Below are 23250 nucleotides of genomic sequence, written 5' to 3'. Positions count from 1 at the left end.
TACTATTTAGAACACAGGATGGAACTAGCATAGTCTCCCTGGACACATGGCCCTTTGTCACCCAACTTGGATTTGGTACCACCCACTCATGTTTGGCCCACACTGGTCATGAAGAAATGGTTGGATGAGTGGAAGTCTGATCAAATGATGGCAGGAAAAAAACAACCAACAAACCCAAATATAAAATGCATTATCTAGTCCCTTCTGTTTTTATTATTTATCAAGCAAAACAAGGAGTACTTTGTATGTATTGATAATAATTTAAGACATTCAGTTCTAAGATTCAATGTGGGAAAGCCAAAATAGGAACGGATAATCCTAAATTCCCTCATCTTGGAAGGTTACCTAGCATTTGGTAGGGACAATCACTTTGTGTCTGCAGTCAGAGCAGATGAATTGATAATTCCCAGTGTATTCGGGGAGATGAGTGCAGAACCTGCGCAGAGCGCCCCCTGGTGGCTGACGGCAGTTCCTTCATGGTGCTCAGCCCAGCTCCAGGGAGTGTTTGGCGGCTTTGGGGGTAAACAGCAGAGGACAGGCGGCAGGACACGGACCTTAAGAGCTGGGCTTCCAAAGTGAAAGTGCCTGGGTTGGATTCTTGCCTCTGACGCCTGGTCTCCTGAGCTTAGACAAATTGCTTAGCTTCTCTGCACCTTGTTTGTCTCCTGTGGGAAAGAAAGCTAATGACAGTAACAGTGGAATTGTGAGGAATAAATGATGAATCTGGCACAGAGTGGACACTCAGTACAAGTAAGCTTTTACTGATATCAGAGAAGAGAAGAAGTGAGAGGATCGCTGCTCCAGCGCCCAGAAACCAGGTTCTCATGGCCCCTTCACTATTTATTATCTATAAATAATGACCTCAAATGGCCTCAAATGACCTCAAATAATAAATGACCTCAAATGGTCATTTAATTACTCTGGTCTCCAATTGCTTCCCTGTAAAATTAGGGAGATAATGTCTCGTATCTGCCCAAGGGCAGACGGCTGGACCCAGTGACTTTTGGAAGACCCGTCCAATGGCAGTATCTGAAATTAAACAGCCACTCAACATGATCCAGGAGTAGGTGGCCCTAGCTAATGGGTCAGTGAAGGAACAAAAAAGAAAGAAAGAAAGAAAAACAAATACTTGTTAAAGGTGTTTTGCTTCAAGTTATTTAAAACATTAAACCAAAAAAAAAAAAAAAAGAAGTTTGCATTTTAAACATAAAGTAGCCAAACAGCTGGAAGTGCACTCTTCACCCAAAGATCACAAAAGTCCACATACTTAGTGATTATGATGGTCAAGCAATTGCCCCTCCCCTACTTCCATCCACTCTTGGCTGGCCATTCATGTAGAATGCTCATGAAATAATGTCTTTTGAAAATCAGAACAGCTTGTTTTGATGGCACCAATGGGGTCAAAGCCATGGATTCCGGTACAAACAAGTTTGCCCCCTTCGGACTCACATGCCCCCTCCTCCCACCCCAGCTCTGTGTCTGCTTCTTTTTTTATGACGACACCAATCATTGGATTTAGGGACCACACTAAATCAGTACTATCTCACCTTGAGACTCTTGACTAATTACATCTGCAAAGACTCTATTTCCAAATAAGGTCACATTCTGAGGTCCTGGGTGGACACGGGTTGTAGAGATAACACTCAACACATTACAGGCTCCAAATAGCAAGTAGGCAAGATCACTGAATATATTTAAATGTTTCCCATGTGCTTTTCCTCTTTCTTGTCCCTAAAAGACCACCCTCCCTATGTGACTCTTCATGTACCTCTAACTACTGCCTTGCCCATGGAGTAAAATCCAGCCCCCTCACTGGCACTGTCCTTGAACTAAGGGTACAAGTGCCCACCCTCCCTACAGGATAGGTTGGAGAAACCTCAAAAGACTTATAGATCCTGCTGAAGACAAGAGTTGTTCATCATGAGGTGACTGAAAGAGGCTCTCCCTTAAAGGACCTCCGAGTTCTCACTCACCTGAGAACACATCTTGCCTTCCAGGTACCCCAGACTGGCTGCGAAACATCGGGAGTCCAACACGGCAGGCATCGACATCTTCGCCAAGTTCTCCGCCTACATTAAAAACACGAAGCAGCAGAGCAACGCTGGTGAGTGCCCCCTTCCGCCCAGCCGCCCGCCTCTGATGCCGTCCCCTGCCCAGGGCACCTTCAGATACTCACCAGAGAAGCACCTGGAACCAGTGCTTTTATCTGTTCATTCTGAGGCCTCTTGATGCAGCAGAGAGGGTGATAGATGTTGCTTTCTGGCCAGTGCAGGAAAAGAGGCCGGTGGTCCTTATTGTGGAATCAGAAGAGGGATGCTGTTTGCGCTCTGAGCCTTCCTTGGTGCACATCATGATACACTGCGCACAGGGTCCTGCCTTGGCCATGCGTGGCTCGGTCGCTAAGTTGTGTCTGGCTCTTTGTGACCCTATGGACTGTAGCCTGCCAGGCTGCTCTGTCCATGAGGTTTCCCAGGCAAGAATACTGGAGTGGGTTGCCATTTCCTCCTCCGAGATATCTTCCCAACCCAGGGATCGAACCCAGGTCTCCCACATTGCAGGTCGATTGTGTACCGTCCGGGCTGCCAGCCACCAGGGAAGGGCTCCTCCTCCACTCGCCCCTTAACTTCGGGCCTTGGCCACAGAGCTCTGGCTTGGTGGCCTCTGCTGCCTTCTCAGAGGGGTTTGAGCCCCTCGTTTAAGTTGACAGGATTTACTTATTTATTTTTGGCTGCACTGGCTCTTCATGACTTTTCAAGGGCTTTCTCTAGTTGTAACCAGCACGGGATGCTCTTTGTTGCAGCTCTCGGGCTTCTCAGAGTGCTGGTTTCTCTTGTTGAGGAGCACAGGCTCTAGGCACACAGATTCAGCGGTTGTGGCCCCTGGGTTTAGTTGCCCTGCAGCATGTGGAATCTTCCCCGATCAGGGATCGAACCCATGTCCTCTGCACTGGCAGGCAGATTCTTATCTACTGTGCCGCCAGGGAAGTCCTAAGTTGGCAGTGTTTATATGTATATGTGTATATATATATATATATATATATATATATATTTACTTATTTACTTTATTTATTTATTTATGGTTGCATCAGGCCTTAGCTGTGGCATGTGGGATCTTCATTGCAGTGCACAGGCTTCTCTCTAGTTGTGGCGTGTGGGTTCAGTAGTTGCAACTCTCCGGTTTAGTTGCCCCGAGGCACGTGGGATCTTAGTTCCCCGACCAGGCATCAAACCCTCATCTGCTGCATTGGAAGGCACGTTCTTAACCACTGGACTGCCAGGGAAGTTGCATAAGTTGATAGCATTTTTAGTCCCTCATTTGACCTGGTCCTTTAGCTTGAGTTAAAGTGATTTGAATAGCACTGTCCCATTGAGAATGTGTGACCCTTGAAGAACTGTGTTAGTCCCTGGGAGGAGAAGGAAGAAGGATGAGGAAGTTTGCTGGTCCCCTGAATAGGAAGATGGAGCCTAGCCCTGAGCCAGGCAGAGCAAGGGTGTCACGAAAACTTTGTGAATGAATGAGTAAATGAATAGTGATTGGTTGAACAGCACTTCTGGCATCTACAAGAATGAGTGAGAAATTGAATATACAACAGGTGATCATACACTGGATCCCGAAACCAGGTGGCCCATTGGCTTGGACCACCTTGGAGCTAACTGCTCCACGAGCCCGGAGGAGAAAGGCATCTCTTTGAACCAAGGTGACCAGGAAAGACAGCCACGCATGAGATGAGAGAGAACTTCTGGCAGGAACTGTTGGTGCAGTGGGAAAGTAAAGGGTTCAGTGACAGCTCCTGCAGACCTGGGGGTGCCAGGCACAAAACTAGATTCTAGAAAAAGACACCAACCCAGTCTTTGAGGCCTGACTCATGCAGAAGAAAAGGCTTACGTTTGCAATGATAACAGGACAAGAGGTGGGTGATGACTTCATCAAGGGGAGTCTGAAGGGCTGGTTAGTTGGCCTGTGAGCAGAGAAAAGAGTTATCTCCCAAGGGGTTCAGAGCAGCAGGGATTTACCTCTGGGTCATTTGAGAAAGCTTCCTAAGGGATTTCAACCGGGTCGTAAAGATTCAGGGGGGTCATTTGACCAGGAGCACAGGGTGGAGGATGTGGGGAGGGTGAGAAGACTCCAGTGACAGAGACCAGGAGAAGCATCTGGAGTTGGCAGTGGCAGCCGGGGTGGGGAGGGGAGGTGGGGGAGGGCCCTGGATTTTACCCTGTGGGCAAGGTAGTCATTAGAGGTACATGAAGAGGTACCATAGGGAGGGTGGCCTTTTAGGGACAAGAAAAAGGAGAAACACGTGGGAAATAGTTTAAATATGCTCAGTGCTCTTGCTTTGTGGCTGTTTGGAGCCTGTAGTATGTTGAGTGTTGTCCCCACAATCCATGTCCACCCGGGACCTCAGAGAGTGACCTTATTTGGAAATAGAGTCTTTGCAGATGTAATTAGTTAAGGGTCTCAAGGTGATTAGTTAAGGTCTCACACTACTGATTTAGTGTGGCCCCTAAATCCAATGACGGGGTCCTGGCATGAAGAAAAGAGGACATACAGAGGTTGGCGGGCGTGGGGAGGGAGCGGGGAAAGTGTGAAGACAGAGCAGGGAGTGCAGAGCCTGTTTCTGCATCTGTTAAAATATACTTAGTGATGCTGTCAATTTCATCATCTGCCAAACAGGGCCATGAAGAACATATCCAAGGTTTGTCATGCAGAGTCATGTTATTCATAATTAGATGCTTATGAATCCTTTAGCACACTGCCTGACACAATGTAAATGCTCTTTAAATGTTCACTTTGATTATTCCTAGAGCAAAAATGAGATAAACACGAAAACTGGCATCAGAAACTACTGCTTCAGCTCTTGCTTCGTGAGTCCTAATGAGCATCCCAAACCTCCCAACCATTTAGTCTCTTTTTGACTTGTTTAGTTCTGTTTCCCATTTCCTTGATGCATTTTCTTCCTCTCCAAGGTAGGCAGTTGCTCTCTTGGTCCACGGATGTTGGAACCTGCAGATGTGAAGGGACTTGAGTGTCTGTGGATTTCTGGTCCCTGAGGGAGTCCGTGAGTGAGGAGAGGAGAGCTCTAGGGCCAGCAGGATCACCAGTAGGATCACCCACATAAGTGTGATCAGAGGGGACCTGAGGAAGAAGGAGCTGTGGAGGATGATTAAGAAGGACTAGCCAGTGAGGAAGGGGGCCCGGCGGTGGGGGGATCGTGAAGATGAGGAAGAAAAGCATTACGACAAAGTTTGATCTGTGATATAAATCACCGCACAGCTCCTGGGAGACTTTGTTTCTTGTGTTCAGTTTTCTGGACGCGTCCTCAGCACCCTTCTCTGACTGTTTTTCTCATCTGCATCAGCCTGTTCTTCAGACCCTACTCAACAGACTGGCCAGGCTGACCAGGAGACGGGCCCTTCTCCCTTGGAAAGTGGAGGTGCAGCAGGAGCGGAGAGCCCACGTGGCCCAGGGAAGGGCGTCTTTGAGATGGAAGAGAGCGGCCCTGCGTTTAGCTTTGGCCGCGGGAGTCCCTGCTCTGGGCCCCACACATCTGTCTTCCAACCTTGCAGGGAAGAGTTATGTGATTTGTTCAGCCTTGAAAGTTTATGGAGCTCTGAAGCAGGAGGATGGTGGGGAAGGGCAGGGAAGGCACAAGCTTCGTCCATCTCACCTTTGGCATGCCCAGTAACAAGCCTGGCGTTCTCTGCACTCCACTGCACCTTCACCCTGCATCCTGTCTCCGCCCGGCAGAGGCCACTTCCATCCACACTGCTGGTTCTGTGCCTCATGGCCTTCCCTCTCTGCGAGTCCCCCTCCTGGCACTTCTCGCTCACCTTCCTCATAGACACAGCCATGGCACGCAGACCTCTGAGACTGGATGGCAACCCTCAGACTCAAGAGTCGCAGCTCCAAGTCCCCTCTCCCCCGGCCCCCACATTGGCTCAGCGTTCTGCCCACTGCGATGTCAGTTTGGCTTCTGGGGTGTATCCCTTCCCTCAAGGGGTTTCTTTGACACCTTGCTTTACCTGGTCACCCCTGCTCTTCTTGGTTATCTCATAAGATGACCTGGGCTTCTCTCTTTGAATATCCATCTTGCATTTTGCATTTCTTACCCTCAAACTGCTGTTTGAACATACTCTACCGAACCCCTTGGCTATCAAAGAACTCATTTTAGCTATTTACTGTAATCCAGGCATAAATACTATATTTTACTTTCTTTTTCCCCCAACTTCTCTTTTTCTTTCTGCTTTCGTCCTATCCACCTACTGGTTTATTCCACTTTTTGTACATACTACAGGTTCCAGACAATCGACAGAGGGATCTCATGTGTGTTTTGTGTTCTTTATTCTTATTCACTCTTTTTAAAGTCCTTTGTTAATTCCTCCAGCCCTATCACATGTCCCTAGATATATTAATACCCCTGCCCCATGACTGTCTCATTTTTGGCTTGTGGCACATCCTCATGTACTTTTCTCCATTTCCTTCTTGGTTGGAGAGTGAGTGGACATGTACGTACCTGTGGACTAAGGATACAAATCCATCCGTCGTTTCTCCTGGTCTGTACATGTTTGCACATTCCTTCCTTTATCCGTCCACATCCACGGGGCTCTCTTCCTCTCCTAAGAGGTCTAAGAGTCCCAAACCCACCTGTTTGTGTCTAATCCAAACAGATCCTATGCAGCCTACCCACTTTTCCTTCCCACCTTTCCATATTCCTTTCTCACGTATCTGCGGATATGTGAGACTGCAGATCCCACCTTTTTCTCTGCTAAGTGCTCTTTTTCCAACTTAGATGATTTTGGTCTTTCAAGACTCCCTTGGAATTCCCTCACCTCCTGCCACCTCAAGTCTGGCTTTCTCTCTTATTTCCGTCTCTGTTTCCGTCTGTCCTGGGGGCTTTCTTTCTATTTTAAAATGTATACTCCACTCGAACCAGAAAGGCTTTATAACCACTCACGGGGGCAACATATTCTAGAAGGAGGTGAGAAAGAAAAACAAGGTGTGTGTGTGTGTGTGTGTGTGGAGGGGTGGGGGGGTGTCATAAAACAAGCTCAGGGCAAGAGAGACAGCAAAGTCAACTCCCAGAGCCCTGTGCTGGAGGCGGATGTTGGACCACAGCCTTTGGGCCAGACGAAGGCAGACCGGCCCCCCAGGAGAGTGACAAGTGTTCCTGACGTGGGGCTGGAGATGCAGTCACAGCAAAGCTGTACTTGTCCTTCTCTTTGTCCATCTGGCTGTGGCTCCCTTCACGTCCTCCTGGAGTCGGGGCCAGTGACCCCGTAGCAGCGTGACACCTCTGTCTTCTCCCCTCCTTTGGCTGCACCGCCCTCACAGTCCCCGCTTCACCCGCCCTTGCTGCACCTGATATCCATCTTCTTCTTCTTCGTCATCTTCTCTAGAAGACCCGGGATCGAACCCAGGTCTCCTGCACTGCAGGCAAATTCTTTACCAACTGAGCTACAGGGAAGCCCAGGTTGTGTCCATTATGTGTGACTATTGTAGGTCAAGCTGCAATATATAGGAGAATGAAGATATCTTTTTGAGTTAGCATTTTTGTTTTCTTTGGATAGATACTCAGGAGTGGAATTGCTGGATCATGCTTATCCCTTTTTTATGAAGACTGATGGGCCTCTCTACTGAGTTTGCAAAGATGTACTCCTTCCTAACTATGGAAGACAGTGGGATAGCCTAACATACTCCTGCTAAAAGAGTTGCCCTGATAAGAATTCTGACTTCCTAAGTAAAGTCCTAAGATCCCTCCCTTGGGTACCTATGATGTGCCGGCCCCAGGGCTGTGTGTTTAGAGTCCCACACTTGGATTGAGTCGTCTCTCTAGCTTTTGCCCTTCATTAGATGTAAGTACAGTAGCTGTATTTTCCAATAAGAAACAGACAAGTAACCAAAATAAACTTAAACTTTTGTTAAGATTTTGATGGTAAGACACAGTCTGATTTCAAAGATGTCAAGTGTGAAAAAAGTGTGTATCTTAGTCTTGATGAAATATGGAAGGCAGTTCCCATAGTTCTTTTATTTATTTATTTATTTATTATTTTTTTCCATTCATTTTTATTAGTTGGAGGCTAATTACTTTACAATATTGTAGTGGGTTTTGTCATACATTGACATGAATCAGCCATGGAGTTACATGTATTCCCCATCCCGATCCCCCCTCCCACCTCCCTCTCTACCCGATCCCTCTGGGTCTTCTCAATGTACCAGCCCTGAGCACTTGTCTCATGCATCCAACCTGGGCTGGTGATCTGTTTCACCCTAGATAATATACGTGTTTCGATGCTGTTCTCTCGAAACATCCCACCCTTGCCTTCTCCCACAGAGTCCAAAATTCTGTTCTGTACATCTGTGTCTCTTTTTCTGTCTTCCATATAGGGTTATCGTTACCATCTTTCTAAATTCCATATTTAGAGCACATATATGTGTTAGTATACTGTAATGGTCTTTATCTTTCTGGCTTACTTCACTCTGTATAATGGGCTCCAGTTTCATCCATCTCATTAGAGCTGATTCAAATGAATTAATGGCTGAGTAATATTCCATGGTGTATATGTACCACAGCTTCCTTATCCATTCGTCTGCTGATGGGCATCTAGGTTGCTTCCATGTCCTGGCTATTATAAACAGTGCTGTGATGAACATTGGGGTGCATGTGTCTCTTTCACATCTGGTTTCCTCGGTGTGTATGCCCAGAAGTGGGATTGCGAGAACAGTGTGGAGATTTCCCATAGTTCTTTTAAAATCTAACATTCTGTTACTTCCTAGAGGCTGTGCGTGAGAAATGCCAAACCCTCCTTTCTGCTTGACCTTGGGCTACCTATTGGAAAGAAAGTGAATTGAGGTCAATATTGCTTCCAGATCCCTCTGGGATGTCTGTCCTAACCCCATATCCAGTAAAGTGTCAGTTCTGCCGTCAGTCTTTCCTGCCTGGAAACAAGTAGTGCTTATCTCTTAGTTTGAGGGCTTCCCTGGTGGCTCAGACATTAGAGAATCTACTTGCAGTGCAGGAGACCTGGGTTCGATCCCTGGGTCGGGAAGATCCCCTGGAGAAGGAAATGGCAACCCACTCCATTATTCTTTCCTGAAGAATGCCATGGACAGAGGAGTCTGGTGGGCTACAGACCGTGGGGTCTGCAAAGAGTAGGACACCACTGAGCAACTAACGCTCTCTTTGTTAGCTCCAGAGGTTGGCAAAGTTTTTGATCTTTTGGACTGTCTAGGATGTCACTACTGCTCAGCTCCCCTGCTGGAACACTATAGCAGCCACAGACAATATGGAAACACATGGGCATGGCTGTGTTCCAATGCACTTCATTTATGGACACTGAAATTTGAATTTCACATCATTTTCAGGGTCACAAAGTATTATTTTCTTTTGACTTTTGACTTTTTTCCCCCAGTCATCCAAAAATGTAAAAATCATTCCTAGTTTGAGGGCAGTGCAGAAATAGGCAGTGGGCTGAATCTCGATTTGGTCCTTGGACTATAAGTTTTTAGTCCAAAAAGTTTGGGCTAAAATTATAATTATAGCTTTATAACAGTCCAAGCTCTGTTTTAGGTAGTCTCAGGCTACAATAGCAAGTTCCCTTAATTTCTATACCTCTCAGCTGCCTTGTCTCTAATATGGAGATTATAATAGTGTCTTATCTTGCCCTGTCTTATTGATTAAATGAATAAACGCACTGAAGCACTTCAGACAATACTGCTAAGTCGCTTCAGTTGTGTCTGACTCTTTGCGACCCTATGGACCATAGCCCACCTGACTCCTCTGTCCATCAGCTCCTTTGTCCACTGGAGTGGGTCATCATGCCCTCCTCCGGGAGATCTTCCCTACCCAGGGATCAAACTCTTGTTTGTTAAGTCTCCTGCATTGGCAGGTGGGTTCTTTGCCACTAGTGCCACCTAGGAAGCCCCTTCAGACAGTAGGCACCAATATGCTATGGCTGTTACTGCTTCTGCTGTTCATTTCAGGAGTTCTCCCCAGATTCGGGGGTACCCTCCCTCTGGACTGGGCAGCGCAGCTTTCCGGGTAATGCAGAAGTGTGTGCTGCCCTCTTCTGGCAGGTGGAGGAATCCACCCTAGAGACAGATAATCATGCTTCAATATAGGGAGACCGGTGGCCTTTCAAGCATCTTCTCTGTGTTCCGGGACTCGGTTAAGCCTCAGCTTTAGCTGGGGGTTCCAGAAGAGTCTCGGTCTCCTTCGGGGGCTCGAAGCCACCTTGCTTTATCTGTGCCCGGCACCCAGAGCTGGGCAAGTGCCCCAGACCCCACGGATCCTCCAGAGGTCGCTGGCTGCCTGCTGATAAGCTCTTCGCCATCCACTGCTTCTTTCTCCCTTGCCTTCTCCCCCTCCCATCACCTCTAGTCTTTGCTTTTATGAACTTCCTTGACCTAAAATAGGAAAGTGTTTGCAAGGAGTCGGAGCGGCCTGGGAGGGCTGTTAGCCCAGAACTAACAAGCCCGTTACTATCAAAGCCCCCGTGCTGTCTCCTGCAGCCTCGTGAAAGCCAACTTCTGCCGGGGGTGGGGGTGGAGGGGCGGGGGGCAGGAGGCGGGGTGGAGCGTTTTTCCAGATTCCCCAGGATGTGGTGAGCCGCGTTCAGAAGCCAGTGTGTGCATTTATTATTCCCAGCCAGCCATTTCCAGCGCAGGCCCTTCCTTCCTGCGCCTCTTCCTCCCTCCCGCACTCGGCCCCAGGTCAGAGCGGGCTCAGGCTGGAGGCCATGCCTTCCCGAGGGGATGGGCACGACCTCCCGCATTCAGCCTCCCGCTCAGAGGTGAAAGCGAAAGCAATATGTCAGCAGTATTGGGAGTAGGAAAGTGCGTGGTAGTCAGCCTGCTGCAAGACAGAGGTCTTGAGGTGGCTGCGGGCTCCCAGATCTATTCTACAGGGGGACCCCGAGCTGTTCTTTTGGAGGAAGACAGCTGGTGGTCCAATTCAGGACTGGCAGTCACTGGGAAGAAGGCCTGAGCCCAGGCTGTTATCACAGGGCAGCTCCGGGGGTGGTCCCCGGACCACCTCAGGGCTGAGGATAACGAAGGGACTGTCTCCCCACTTCCTCACAAAGCAGTCACTGCTGTCTCATTTCAAAAAATGCCTCTGGTCATAAAGGAACCCTTCAGGCTGCCTTCCCTGGCCACCCTTGAATGCACAGGGCCAACTAGGGGTCTTTTGTTTATTTGTTTGTTGGGTTAACGTTTTGCTTTGATTAACATTCTTACAAGGAAAAACAACCTAGGCTCTGTGGGACCCACCTCCGAGGCGTGGAGTGCTCTGCAGAGCTGTCTTCTTACCCATGGGGGGTGGGGGGGGTGTGTCCTAGAAGCCAAGAGCTGGAGGGCGGGGAGAGGGCAAGGAGCTCCTGCGGACCCTTGCCCAGAGCATCCCATCCAGAAAGGGTCTCGGACTTGGCTCATGATCGAGGCTGATGTGGCCCCGTCTAATTTCACAGATGCTGTGCCCCCGAACAAATCCTTGGGCAGTCATCAGGAAGGCAGTTGGGGCGTCGGGCTGTTGAAGCGGGCAGGCCCGAGGAGGGAGGAGGGGGGAGCGGGGCGGGAGGGGAGGGTCCTACCTGGGTGGGCGCATTCATTAGTGGAGGGAGTTAGCTGTGTGGGCTCCCGGCAGCAGAGCCGAGACCACCAACACCATTCCATGTGCTGGAATTTCCCGCCGTCTGACCAGAATGAGCTTGCCTGGCCTGGCCTGGCCTCGGATCAAGGCCTGGGGAATAAAGGAACGTTAAATGACTAATTCGAACATGAGGTCAGGGCTCTTTCACCTCTGGCTACCGTTCCTCCATCCTGTGCAGTGGATCCCTCGTATGCAGTCTGCACGTGGGAACTCAAGCCGTCCCTCTGTCTCTACCCCTCCATGTACACACACACACGCTCACACACACACAGCTTGTGTGTGTTCTCATATTTCTATGCACCAATAGGAGCCTTTACAGGAAGTCCCCTACATATGAAACTTCAACTTAACAAACTTTCAAAGATGTGAATCTGTGTTTGCATGTCCAGTCACGTAAGTTCGTTCACGTGTTGGGTGTACTTGGTCATGTGCGTGCATCTTCTGCAGTGGTTGTGCTTCTGGGTACTTCGCTGTACAGTACTATATAGACTACAGTATCTTTATTTCAAGCCCAGGATGTCAGGAAGCAAGCGTAAAAGCAGCGGCAGACAGCCAGTTGTGTTAGTTGAGTACCTAGGCAAATCAGACTTATGAAGCACTCTCCAAAGAGATGGGAATACCAGACCACCTTACTTGCTTCCTGAGAAATCTGTATGCAGGTCAAGAAGCAACAGTTAGACCCAGACATGGAACAATGGACTGGTTCCAAATTGGGAAAGGAGTATGTCAAGGCTGTATATTGTCACCCTGTTTATGTAACTTATATGCAAAGTACATCATGTGAAATGCTGGGCTGGATGAAGCACAAGCTGGAGTCAAGATTGCCGGGAGAAATATCAATAACCTCAGATATGCAGATGACACTACCTTTATGCCAGAAATCAAAGAGGAACTGAAGAGCCTCTTGATGAAAGCGAAAGAAGAGAGTGGAGTGAAAAAGCTGGCTTAAAACTCAACACTCAGAAAACTAAGATCATGGCATCCAGTTCCATCACTTCATGGCAAATAGATGGGGAAATGATGGAAATAGTGAGAGACTTTATTTTCTTGGCCTCCAAAATCGCTGCAGATGGTGACTGCAGCCATGAAATTAAAAGATGTTTGCTCCTTGGAAGAAAAGCTATGACCAATCTAGATAGCATATTATAAAGCAGAGACATTACTTTGCTGACAAAGGTCCGTCTAGTCAAAGCTGTGGTTTTCCCAGTAGTCATGTATGGATGTGAGAGTTGGAACATAAAGAAAGCTGGAGCACTGAAAAATTGGTGCTTTTGAGCTGTGGTGTTGGAGAAGACTCTTGAGAGTCCCTTGGACTGCAAGGAGATCCAACCAGTCCGTCCTAAAGGAAACCAGCTCTGAATATTCATTGGAAGGACTGACGCTGAAGCTGAAGCTCCAATACTTTGGCCACCTGATGTGAAGAACCGACTCATTGGAAACGACCCTGATGCTGGGAAAGACTGAAGACAGGAGGAAAAGGGGATGACAGAGGATGAGATGGTTGGATGGCATCACTGACTTGATGGACGTGAGTTGGAGCAAGCTCCGGGAGTTGGTCATGAACAAGGAAGCCTGGTTTGCTGCAGTCCATGGGGTCATAAAGAGTCAGACATGACTGAGTGGCTGAACTGACTGGCTGACTCCAAATGGAACTCTTCTGTATGTAGGGGACTTACTGTACACAGCTCCTTAAATACACAGGGTCACAGATAATTAACCTGAAACAGAATGTGCTTGCATGTAAAACTGTATTAGCCACAAGACATGATGGGGGTCTCCCAGCATACCATTCGGGGGCGTTGTAGTAGGTTTATATGGTGACTTCATTCATAGTCCCCTCTCTGTGGTTGGAACATGGCTTTTGAGAGAAAAGTCCCCGTCTTCTCTGTTGACTCTTGGTGGGGAATGGCCCTGGGGAGATGAACCTGTAGAATGGCCCTGGGGAGATGAGCCTGTAGAATGGGTTCCCCATTTGTGGTAGAGCTGGGGCTGAAAATGACAAGATGTAAAATCCAGGTGGTTGGGCCAAACCTTCTAACCAAAACTTCAAACACCCCAACTGTGAACCCTCCTTGTCAAATCTGTCTCAGTCTCATCCAGGCAGGATTCTGGGCATCATTCTATCCATTTCACACAAAGAAAGCTGAAGGGTGGATAAACTGTTCAGAAGACATGATGGAGCCAGGGACAGATGCAGGACCAACCAGGCATTTCTCAGCTTTCAATTTTTTTGTTACAAATGAGTGATACTAAAACATAAGAATTGAAGCCAGAGGTTAAATTCAGTGTGATATTTATCAGCAGGTTAGATAGCATAATTTATTAAAACAAAATAATGTTTCCACATAGAGATTTGACTTTAAAACCTTTAGCTTTCTTGAAAACTCTGCTCTTGAACTGTCTTTCCAGAAGGTATCCCAGCCCAGCTCCAGCCTATTGGTGAATTTAGCCTGAGACGCCTCATCAGCTAAATAGATGCATATGTTTAAGACTTAAGAGAGAAATAGCACTTCATTTTGCTTGCCTCATTACCCGGACCATTTTCTAAGCTGAATGGACATCTGAATCCCCCAGGGGTCTTGTGACAATGCAGATATTAATGCAGCAGGTCTAGGGTGGGGCCTGAGAACTCCCAGGTGGTCCTGATGCCGCTGGTCCAGGAGGGAGCTTTGAGAAGTAGGGTCTAGGCAGCAGTCTCCATGGAGATGCCTGTATCTCATTCATCATCATTATCCCCAGAGCCCAGCTCAGCCTCTAGCCCAGAGCAGGTGCTCAATATACACTTGCTGAATGAATCAATAAACCATATCTTAAACACCCTGAGATGCTCCGATCCTGCCTGCTTGTTTACTGAGAGAGGGTGAAAGGGCTGACCCTGCCTCTCCCATGTCAGGAGCATCTCCTCCAGGATGCTTCCTGCCCCAGCGCATCCAACACTCACCTTTAAAGCCTATCCCATTCTCCTGATCATCCCTGACACTCCCAAGTTTCCATTTAAATTTGATGATGCTCTATGGCTAGAACTGTCGCTCAGCTGAGAACATGTAAGGTTTATATAACCTCTGTTATATTAAATCCAGTCTCATGGTAGGGAAAAAAAAAAAAGAACTTCATTTAAAACCAATCAGTAAGAGTGTAAAAAGCTGAACAGTTCCCCTCACGAACACTGTCAGTGTGGTGGTGGCGGTAGTGTTGGCTTAAATGATATTTTTCTTGTCACTGTCAGTTTTGTAACTACATTCAAGGAACATTATATTTGGTGTTAAAGGTGAAACGTCATGAAGAATCAGCAGAGTAAACACACCAGACTGAATTCTAGTGTTCTTCCAGCCAGAAACCAGGGGGCACCTTATTTTTCTAGGAACCCCTGGTCGAAGAAGCATTTAGTGATCTGGATCATAGTAAGTCATGGGTTTATCTGTGCCCCTGGTCCAGAACCCCTTCCATTCCTCAAAGTTCCAGGGGAGAGCATCCCACTTCATGATTTCTGAGGCCCCTGCACCCAGGTCTGACTCTGATGGTCACATGCCCATTGGCGTTTGCGTCCACAGTTATCCGTGTTTTCTTTCCCTGGTGGGGATGTCAAAGCAAGCTTTCTCAGCACTCTGCCCACGTCTGGCCCTGGTCTCCGTTCTGCCTGTGTCACTTGGCAGAGGGGTGCAGGCTGATGGTGGCCTCTGCTTCTCGTTTGGCTCTGATGATGTTGCAGGAGGGCACGCCAGGCCAAACAAATGGAATCCCTGCATCCATCCTCCAGAAACCAAACGCTCTCATCACGCAGAGAAAGGAACCATCATAGGTTCTCTGAGGACAGGAGGCCCGTTGCATAAGCATAGGGAGATGTATAGAGTTACATTTTAGTGCCTTTCATCTTTCCTCAAACCCCACTGAATAGTTTGTTCTTACAACGAACACATGTTCAGTACCAGGCACTCCCCAGGTGCTAAAATAATAATGTAATAATGAAATATTGGCAATATGTGTACTGGCAAAGATTGTATTTGGCTGCATATAATAGAAACCTGATCACAGAAGCTAATCAAATATTTATGCTATTTTTACATAGTGAAAACCTATGTAGCATTTTCCTATATGCCATGCTCTGCTCTAATCTAAGCAATTTTTATAAATGTTTACTTTTTAATAGGTGTTTGCTTTTCTCACATTACAAAAAGTCCAGAGAGGAGAGAGTTCCAGGCAGCTGTAGTTCTTTAAGAAGTCATGAATCCAGCTTCTTGGAGCATCTGATTCTCCATCTTGAGTGTGTGACTTGCATCCTCATGTCACATGATAGTTGCTTCACTTCCAGACATTACATCTGAGTTCCAGGCAGTGCCAGCTGTGTCTTGTCTTTTCTTTCTCAGAAGCATAGCCATCAATTTCCACTTGTATATCGTTGGGAAGAACTTGATCATTTGGCCTCATCTAGTCTAGGGGTATGGAAAAAAAATAATTGTGAGCCAGCTTGTTGCTACTCTGAACAAATCTGTGTTCTCTTGGTAACAAAGAAGGTAAAAGTGAACTCTTGCATATAATCCACTTTCAACTTAAGACAATTAAAAAAAAAAAAAACTGCAGTGAAATTATCTGATCTAGCCATGCCAAAAAAAGGCATACTATTTCAAATTCTCCCTTGGGCTTGACTAAATCTGAATCACTACCCCACTTAGATTTTAGGAAACAGAAGTATAAAACTGCATACTTAATCTGAGACACTCTTGGTTCACACTTTAGAAGACGTAAGACTCGTGTAGTAAAAGCTGTTTAGTAAAAGTTATAATGCTCAGGGGAGAGCTTCTCCCCCTAGAATGTAATCAGTGTTGGGGGACAACAATGGGCACCCAGAGATCTGCTCTGAGTAAGGGAGAGGAGGGTGTAATTGTGCAGAATCTGGGAACTTCTGCAAAAGTGTCGGTCATCCGCAGCCCCCGTGTCACCTTAATCTCTTAAGTTTGCCTCATTGCATGCCTGCTAAGGAGAAGGCTTACTCTGGTGCAGCTGTAATCATGGAGGCAGAGTCAGAGTGAAAGGACCAGCTGAACACGCATGAAGAAACTCTGTCTGATTCATCCAGTGTGACTTCCTCAGGGCAAAGGACCGGTCAAGCACAGTGTTTATCTGGCAGTCCTTTTCCTTGCAGCTCTAAGAATTTATTAGGTGTTTTTTAGCTTTGGCCCTTATATATCAGCGTTATCACACACTGTACATAACAACCACAGACTGCATGCCAAGCACCAGCCCGAGACTTCTGCAGGTGTTATTCACGGCCACCCTGTCAGGTGTACCGTGCTGTGATCTCTTCTGCAGATGAGGAAACTGAGACACAAGAGGTTAAGCTAGTACGTGGCCAATCCAGGATATCAACCTAGGCAACTGATCCTGTGGTCTGTGCCCAGTATCTTTAATATAGTCCGTTATGGAAAATGCTCAACTGGGTTGTTTAACAGGGGTTTCCACTTTTTTTCAGACTGAGTTGTTGAATAAGGGTTGGGTAGGTCATTTAGGAAACTGGGATCAAATCAACTCATAAAACAAGAAATACTGATCGAACAACTACCGTGTATATGTCGTTGTAAATGCCCAACAATCCCAGCTTCACTGCTGAAGTCCTAATTCAGCAATCCATGGGGGACTAAGAGTTCCAAACCTTGCCCATAGAGGGCGCTCCACAGATACCTATTTGACAAAGACTGGACCAACTATATAACCTAATATAGGATAGTCACAAAATGACTAGAACCAACAATTATTTAAATAGAGAGCTACGATGGCACTCTGGCCGTTTTTAAAATCGCTAATGGATCTTATGTAAAAGATGTTGCTATTTGAGGATGAAGAAGGCAGAGGGCGGTTAAATAATTTCAGCCTGTTTGGAGGGGTTTGAAAGTTGAAAAACAAAGTCTCTAGATCTAAACTCTGGAACAGATGACCGAGAAAGTTATACTCCCCCTTGAGAAGTTCATTCCAAATGTCTGAACATCAGCACTCCACCGAATCTATGGCCTGATACTTAAAATTAACCTGTCAGAAAGTCACCGTAAAAATACTCCCCGTTTTCAGCCTGATGCAGTCCACCGCATAAACTACAACCAGCATTAATAGCTTCAGTCAGCATTTATGTTGCTCTTCCTATTAGCACAATGGGGTTTACAACCATTTATGAGTTTCTGGAAAGCCTAATAGAAAACACACATAGAACGTTCGCTTTACCCGTTGCGGGAGTTTTCTTTGCTGAAGGAGCGGCCAGAAGGGGGCGCCACATCCCCATCGCAAACGTCCGGGCCAGGCTCCCTAATGGGGACCACATTCTCTGCGGGCGGCTCCAGCTCGTTTTTTCCCCTCCCTGGTGAATTCCCGCAGTTTTCCTCTTCAGCTGGCTCTCTCTCCATTCAGTGTTTCTCTGTCTCTCGCCTCCTGTTCATAAATAAACATCTGGGGTATTTACATGGTACAGACTGTGTTCACACAAGGAAACCTATATGTGAAGAGCTAAGTGATAATCCTTCTCTTCAAATTTACTGTGGCTTTTAGGAGATGCAGCAGATGATTTGAATCTGGAATTGTCTCTGTGATCCATACCTCCCTTCATACTTTTAAATCATAGCTTATAAAAGGCATGTTGGATTGTCCTAAATGCTCTACCACGCCTGTGTTTTAAACACAGCCTAATAAATAATTTGTTTGAACTAACTCCAGGAGATAGTGAAGGACAGGGAAGCCTGGCATGCTGCAGTCCGTGGGGTCTCAAAGAGTCAGATGCGACTTAGCAACTGAACAATGAACAGTAATTGGCAGAGACTTGTATTTCTTAAAGAAAAATATTTGTTGTCTTTGTTTATTGTTATTGGGAATAATACTTTGGAACAAAGGGCAAACATAAAGTTGATTTGTGGAGCTGTATAAATCACAATGATCCCCTACAGGGCTTGAGGAGGAAGTTATACAAAGAGTCTGTCGCTTCTCAAGGAAAATCCTTTGGCATTCTTTAGAAATGTATCAGAAAATGCCTCGTTCACTAGGTGATTCTCTCCACCAAAGAGAGGTAGGAAGCCTGCAATGATGACCTAGATCCCAATCCACCATCGTGGTTAGAGCTGAATCCTGCCTTGGGAGTAGAGAGTTATTTACTGGCCTTTTATTGGAAGAACGTAGGAGTCTGTCATTTCAACTCTATCCCATTCAAGGCCCCAATCCTTTCTAGACCTGGGAAATAATACTCATGGCAGCCTGAGCTGCAGACTCTTCCCAAGCCCAGCTGACGCCACGCAAGGGAACAGCAGGGGTCTGCTGAAGTTACTGGTGTTTACTCATAAACCACTATGTTTCTACCTTTCCTGTTTTCACCAGCGCCTCGTAGAGACGAGGGCCCGGGATCTGTTTCCCACCTAAAAGCCTGTCACACGCCAAGCCAATTTGACAGCATCTTCCTCCCCATGAGGCCAAGTCCACTCTTCCCTGGTCTGATGTGAAAGTGAACGTGGATTCTCCAACTATCAGACCAAGAAAATTTGACACCCGGAGAGAACAAGGCTAAACCCAAAGAGATGATCCAGGCAACTTGGGGTCCTGAGCATGAAGGAGAGTGTGGGAGTGGGCTTCACCCTCTGAGCTCCCCTAGTTCTCCTTGCACCTGGGAAGTTTTGGGATGATCGGATGAGCATCACTTCAGACACCCCGCTTCTGTTGCTCTTAATCTTCACTCAGTCTCTCCTTGCTCCATCTTTTCATAAACTTATGTTCCAGAGCCGTAATAATGATAATAATGATGATGATGATGATCTTTAAGTTCCACCATGCACTGGATTCTGTAGAAGCAGTGGCAGGATTCAAATCTGCGCAGGTCTCGTGAACACTATAATGCTGGGCATCCTGCTTCTCCCCAGTATGGCAAGCCTTCTTGGGGAGCCTGGTGTGGGGCTGACACCCTCTGACCCAGACTCTGTCTGTCCTTTCCCTGATGATACCAGTGACCTGCCAACAGACAGCCCAGGCACCAGAGAGGGGCCCACCACACATGAAGGAAAGCCAGCCCTGATGCCATTTCCACTTTAGCGTGGCCTAAGGACCCTCCATAGATACAACTGATATACACGTGCCAGTGCCAAGTCACCTCAGTCGTGTCTGACTCTTTGTGACACTATGAACTGCAACCTACCAGGCTCCTTGTCTGTGGGATTCTCCAGGCAAGAATACTGGAGTGGGCTGCCTTGCCCTCCTCCAGGGGATCTTCCCCACCCAGGGATTGTACTTGTGTCTCTTAAGTCTCCTGCATTGGCAGGCGAGTTCTTTACCACTGGAACCACCTGGGAAGTGTGTTTGTGTGTTTGACTGTGCCGGGTCTTAGGTGTGGCACACAGGATCTTGTCTCTGTTGTGGCATGTGGGATCTATTTCTCAGACCAGGGATGGAACCAGGACCCCTGCATTGGGAACGCAGAGTCTTAGCCACAGGACCACCAGGGAAGTCCCAGAGATACAGCTTTAAGAGACAAGAGAGCGTGGGGATCAGCCACTTCTTACCTGCTCTGTATTTGAGAAAGGTCACTGTGGATCAGAGGGTATGGCCCCCAGTTTCTGCCTGTTTTATAATTTTACCTTTATGGGATCATCCATACTCATGTAACCCCAATATAACTGGGCAATCTTACTCTCTTTAAGGACTTTTGCAATAGAAACAAGCTACACGATTCTGATCCCCAAACCTGGAAGATGAATGTGGATCTTTACAGAGGGTGTTTTCAGTGGGAGGGAATTACATTGTCCATCACAAAGCTGAAAGTCCCAAACATCCCTTAGAATATCTTTGTCCTCAAAATTGTATTCTTTATGATAGCATCTACGTTTCTGCCCACCTGGTCTGTACCTCCTCTTCCCCCACTGCTCACAACTTTCCTGGACCATTCTGCTGTTTCAGCCTCCTCCTCTCTCCTTGATCTTTGGCCCTTGGACATCTCACAGGAGCAATCTGACCTCTCTGTTTCTAAAGAAAACTGTCTTCCTCCAAAAGGCAAGAGGGAAGCAATAGTACAGTCTATTTGATTTTTTTCTTGTTCCCACCATGTTTTCATTCATGCTTGAAATTATCAAATATCAACAAGGTGTCGCCATCTTCGTATTTTCTCTCTGAGAGTATGTGATAGCCAGAAGCATCTCTGCTGTGGTCTGCCTCAAACCACAGCTGCATATTTCTTTTTGCATCCTTTATATCAACATGCTCTCAAATGACAAGATGAAAAGTAAAACCTTCATTCAGGCTCAGATGGTAAAGAATCTGCCTGCAATGTGGGAGATATGGGTTCAGCCCCTGGGTGGGGAAGATCCCCTGGAGAAGGGAATGGCTACCCACTCCAGTATTCTTGCTTGGAAAATTCCATGGACAGAGGAGCCTGGCGGGCTACAGTCCATGGGGTCACGTGAGAGTTGGGCACGACTGAGCATACACACACAGCTGAAGCTAGGACATGAGGAGTGGTACCCTGACAGCCACACTCTTGTTAGGGGGTAAGGGGATATGAGAAAGGTCTGCAGCATAGAGGGAAGATGGAAGTCCGAGTGGGCCCCCAAGCAGCCGTGGGCCCATCCTTGGCACCCAGAGATGGCCTTGCAGAGTAGAAGAAGTTTAAGTTTTGGAATCCAACAGCCCCTGTTTTAAATCCTGATTTTGCTCCTAAGTCATATAATAAGACTACTATTTTGAAAACATTTTTCTCTTTGTCTTCCTGGGTACATGATTCTAATATGTCCTAGGCATCAGCTTCAAGAGAGATCAGGGTTCTATAGAAGGAATTCTAAGAAAGAGAAAAAAAATTGAGTGTTTAGCTTCTGTTACTCAAAATAGCATTTGCAAAAGACTGTAGCCTTGCAAGCCAAGCTATTGTCTTAAAATGTTCTAAATGGCCTTTATTTCTCAAAGTTAGCACGGTTAAGAAAGAGGCCTGGAGGAATCAACTCTCAAGGAGGCTTGCTGCTCTGTGGTTGATGGAATCTATGACACAGGAAATGGAAATGAGACAGGGGTTTGGAGGATGAAGGAGGAGAGGGAGCCAGAGACGTGTCTGGAGAGCCTCATGGGGCGCTGTGCTCGGATATCCTTCCCAAGGAAAGTTCTGGACAGAGGCTAGCATCCCATCTCTTACCCCCACCGGAAGGTCAATATCTCCATGGTAACTCTGGAAGGACGTGAAGGGGTAGCATCACTGAGGAGGGACACAGCCCCTGTGGTAGGCAGCCCACATCTTCCACCTAGCAGACCCCAGGACTTCCTTCTCCCCTGTGCTGGGAGGTCCCAGGAGCCTCCTCCACCACCCCTCCCCATTAACTCAGGGGGAAGAGCCAGGGAGAGGGAGGCTGTCTGAGAAACTGAGCATTTTTATGCCAGAGAGACTGAGAACTCTCTAGAAGGACTATTTGGATCCTTACATCAACTAGGTTCTAATCCAGAATGGACTAAATTAAAGCTGTTGTTTTCCCATGACCCAAGGGTTGGGAGCTTGTAAGGAAGACCAGAGTGGTTAAAAAAAAAACAAACCAGGTATGTTCTTCGTGGTCCATCCCAGGAGTCGTTCGAACAACCTGCTGTGTGCCTTGGATGAGACTGAGACTCAATTTCTTTATCTGTTCAATGGGGATGAATAATAGCTCTCATCTCAATAGCTTCGCTGTGTAGTTAAATGACCGTGGTGTAAACATCCCTGGTCCACTTCAGAACATCAGTGTTTTTCTTGCCGGTGCTGGGGAATCGGTTTCGAGCAGAGAGAGGAACACAGCGGGCGCCGGTACTGGGGTGTGGGACCATCTCCCAGTGACCGCCGTCTTCTCCATGGCAGAGGCGAACAGACCCCCATTCAGGCTGCAGACGACGGTCAGAGGTGGACCCCTGGCTCTCCTCTATCTGCAAGCTCACATGCCAGAGAAAATCCACATATGAGAAACTGAGAACAGAGCAATCTGGCCCACAGTCCTTTCACCTGTGACATCTGCGTGGCTCCAAGTGAATTTTGAGCCCCCAGGGGTCTGCACGGCCCTTTTTGCTCCTTGGTACCCCCGCTGCATAAAGCATGTCAGCGCAGCACGCCTCAAAGCAGGGCTCAGCTGCGCTTGCAAGAGCTCATTGGAGGCTGAGTCTTGGCTCCCTGGTCTCCATTCAGCCTCCATGCCCGGGTAAGAGTATATTATTTTCTTAGCTCAAATTGCCGTTTCCAAGTCATTATTTCTCTACAGCGAGAAAACAATATTGGGTCTTATGTAATATCAACCTCAATGAATCTGGAAGTGATCATGGAATGGGTGGATTTTTTTTCCCTCCTTAAGAAAGAGAAAAATAAATTTGAGATTGTTTGCATATGGCTGAGAATATTTATGAACTATTCCCCTTGTTTCCTCATCACATATTTTACCCAGTGCGTTTGTGTGTGGTACGGAATAAATCTTTACAGGAAGGGCGGGGTGGAGAGGGGAAGAAAGCCGTTCAAGGGCTGGAGATCCATCAAGTGCCTGGGACGTCAGTGGTCGGGGGGTCTTGGGGTCTCCTGGCTTCAGGCTGGCTTGCTGCTGTCGAAGGGTTCCCCCCCTCCTCGCTTCTGCCCCCCCTTTCCTCCCCTCAGAGGA

General features: G+C 47.3%; 1 protein-coding gene across 2 annotated transcripts in view; it reads left to right on the top strand.

The window, feature by feature from the left end:
• Positions 1-23250, top strand: part of CLIC5 (chloride intracellular channel 5) — a 162337-nt gene that overhangs the window by 123442 nt on the left and 15645 nt on the right. For both annotated transcript variants that reach the window (XM_061146856.1, XM_061146857.1), the window contains exon 4: positions 1998-2104. In XM_061146856.1, coding sequence (XP_061002839.1) covers positions 1998-2104 — 107 coding nt within the window. The remainder of the gene's footprint in view (positions 1-1997; positions 2105-23250) is intronic.

The sequence above is a fragment of the Dama dama genome, chromosome 7, assembly GCF_033118175.1.
Source record: "Dama dama isolate Ldn47 chromosome 7, ASM3311817v1, whole genome shotgun sequence".
NCBI classification, from domain to species: Eukaryota; Metazoa; Chordata; class Mammalia; order Artiodactyla; family Cervidae; genus Dama; species Dama dama.
This window is presented reverse-complemented; position numbering and strand designations above follow the sequence as displayed.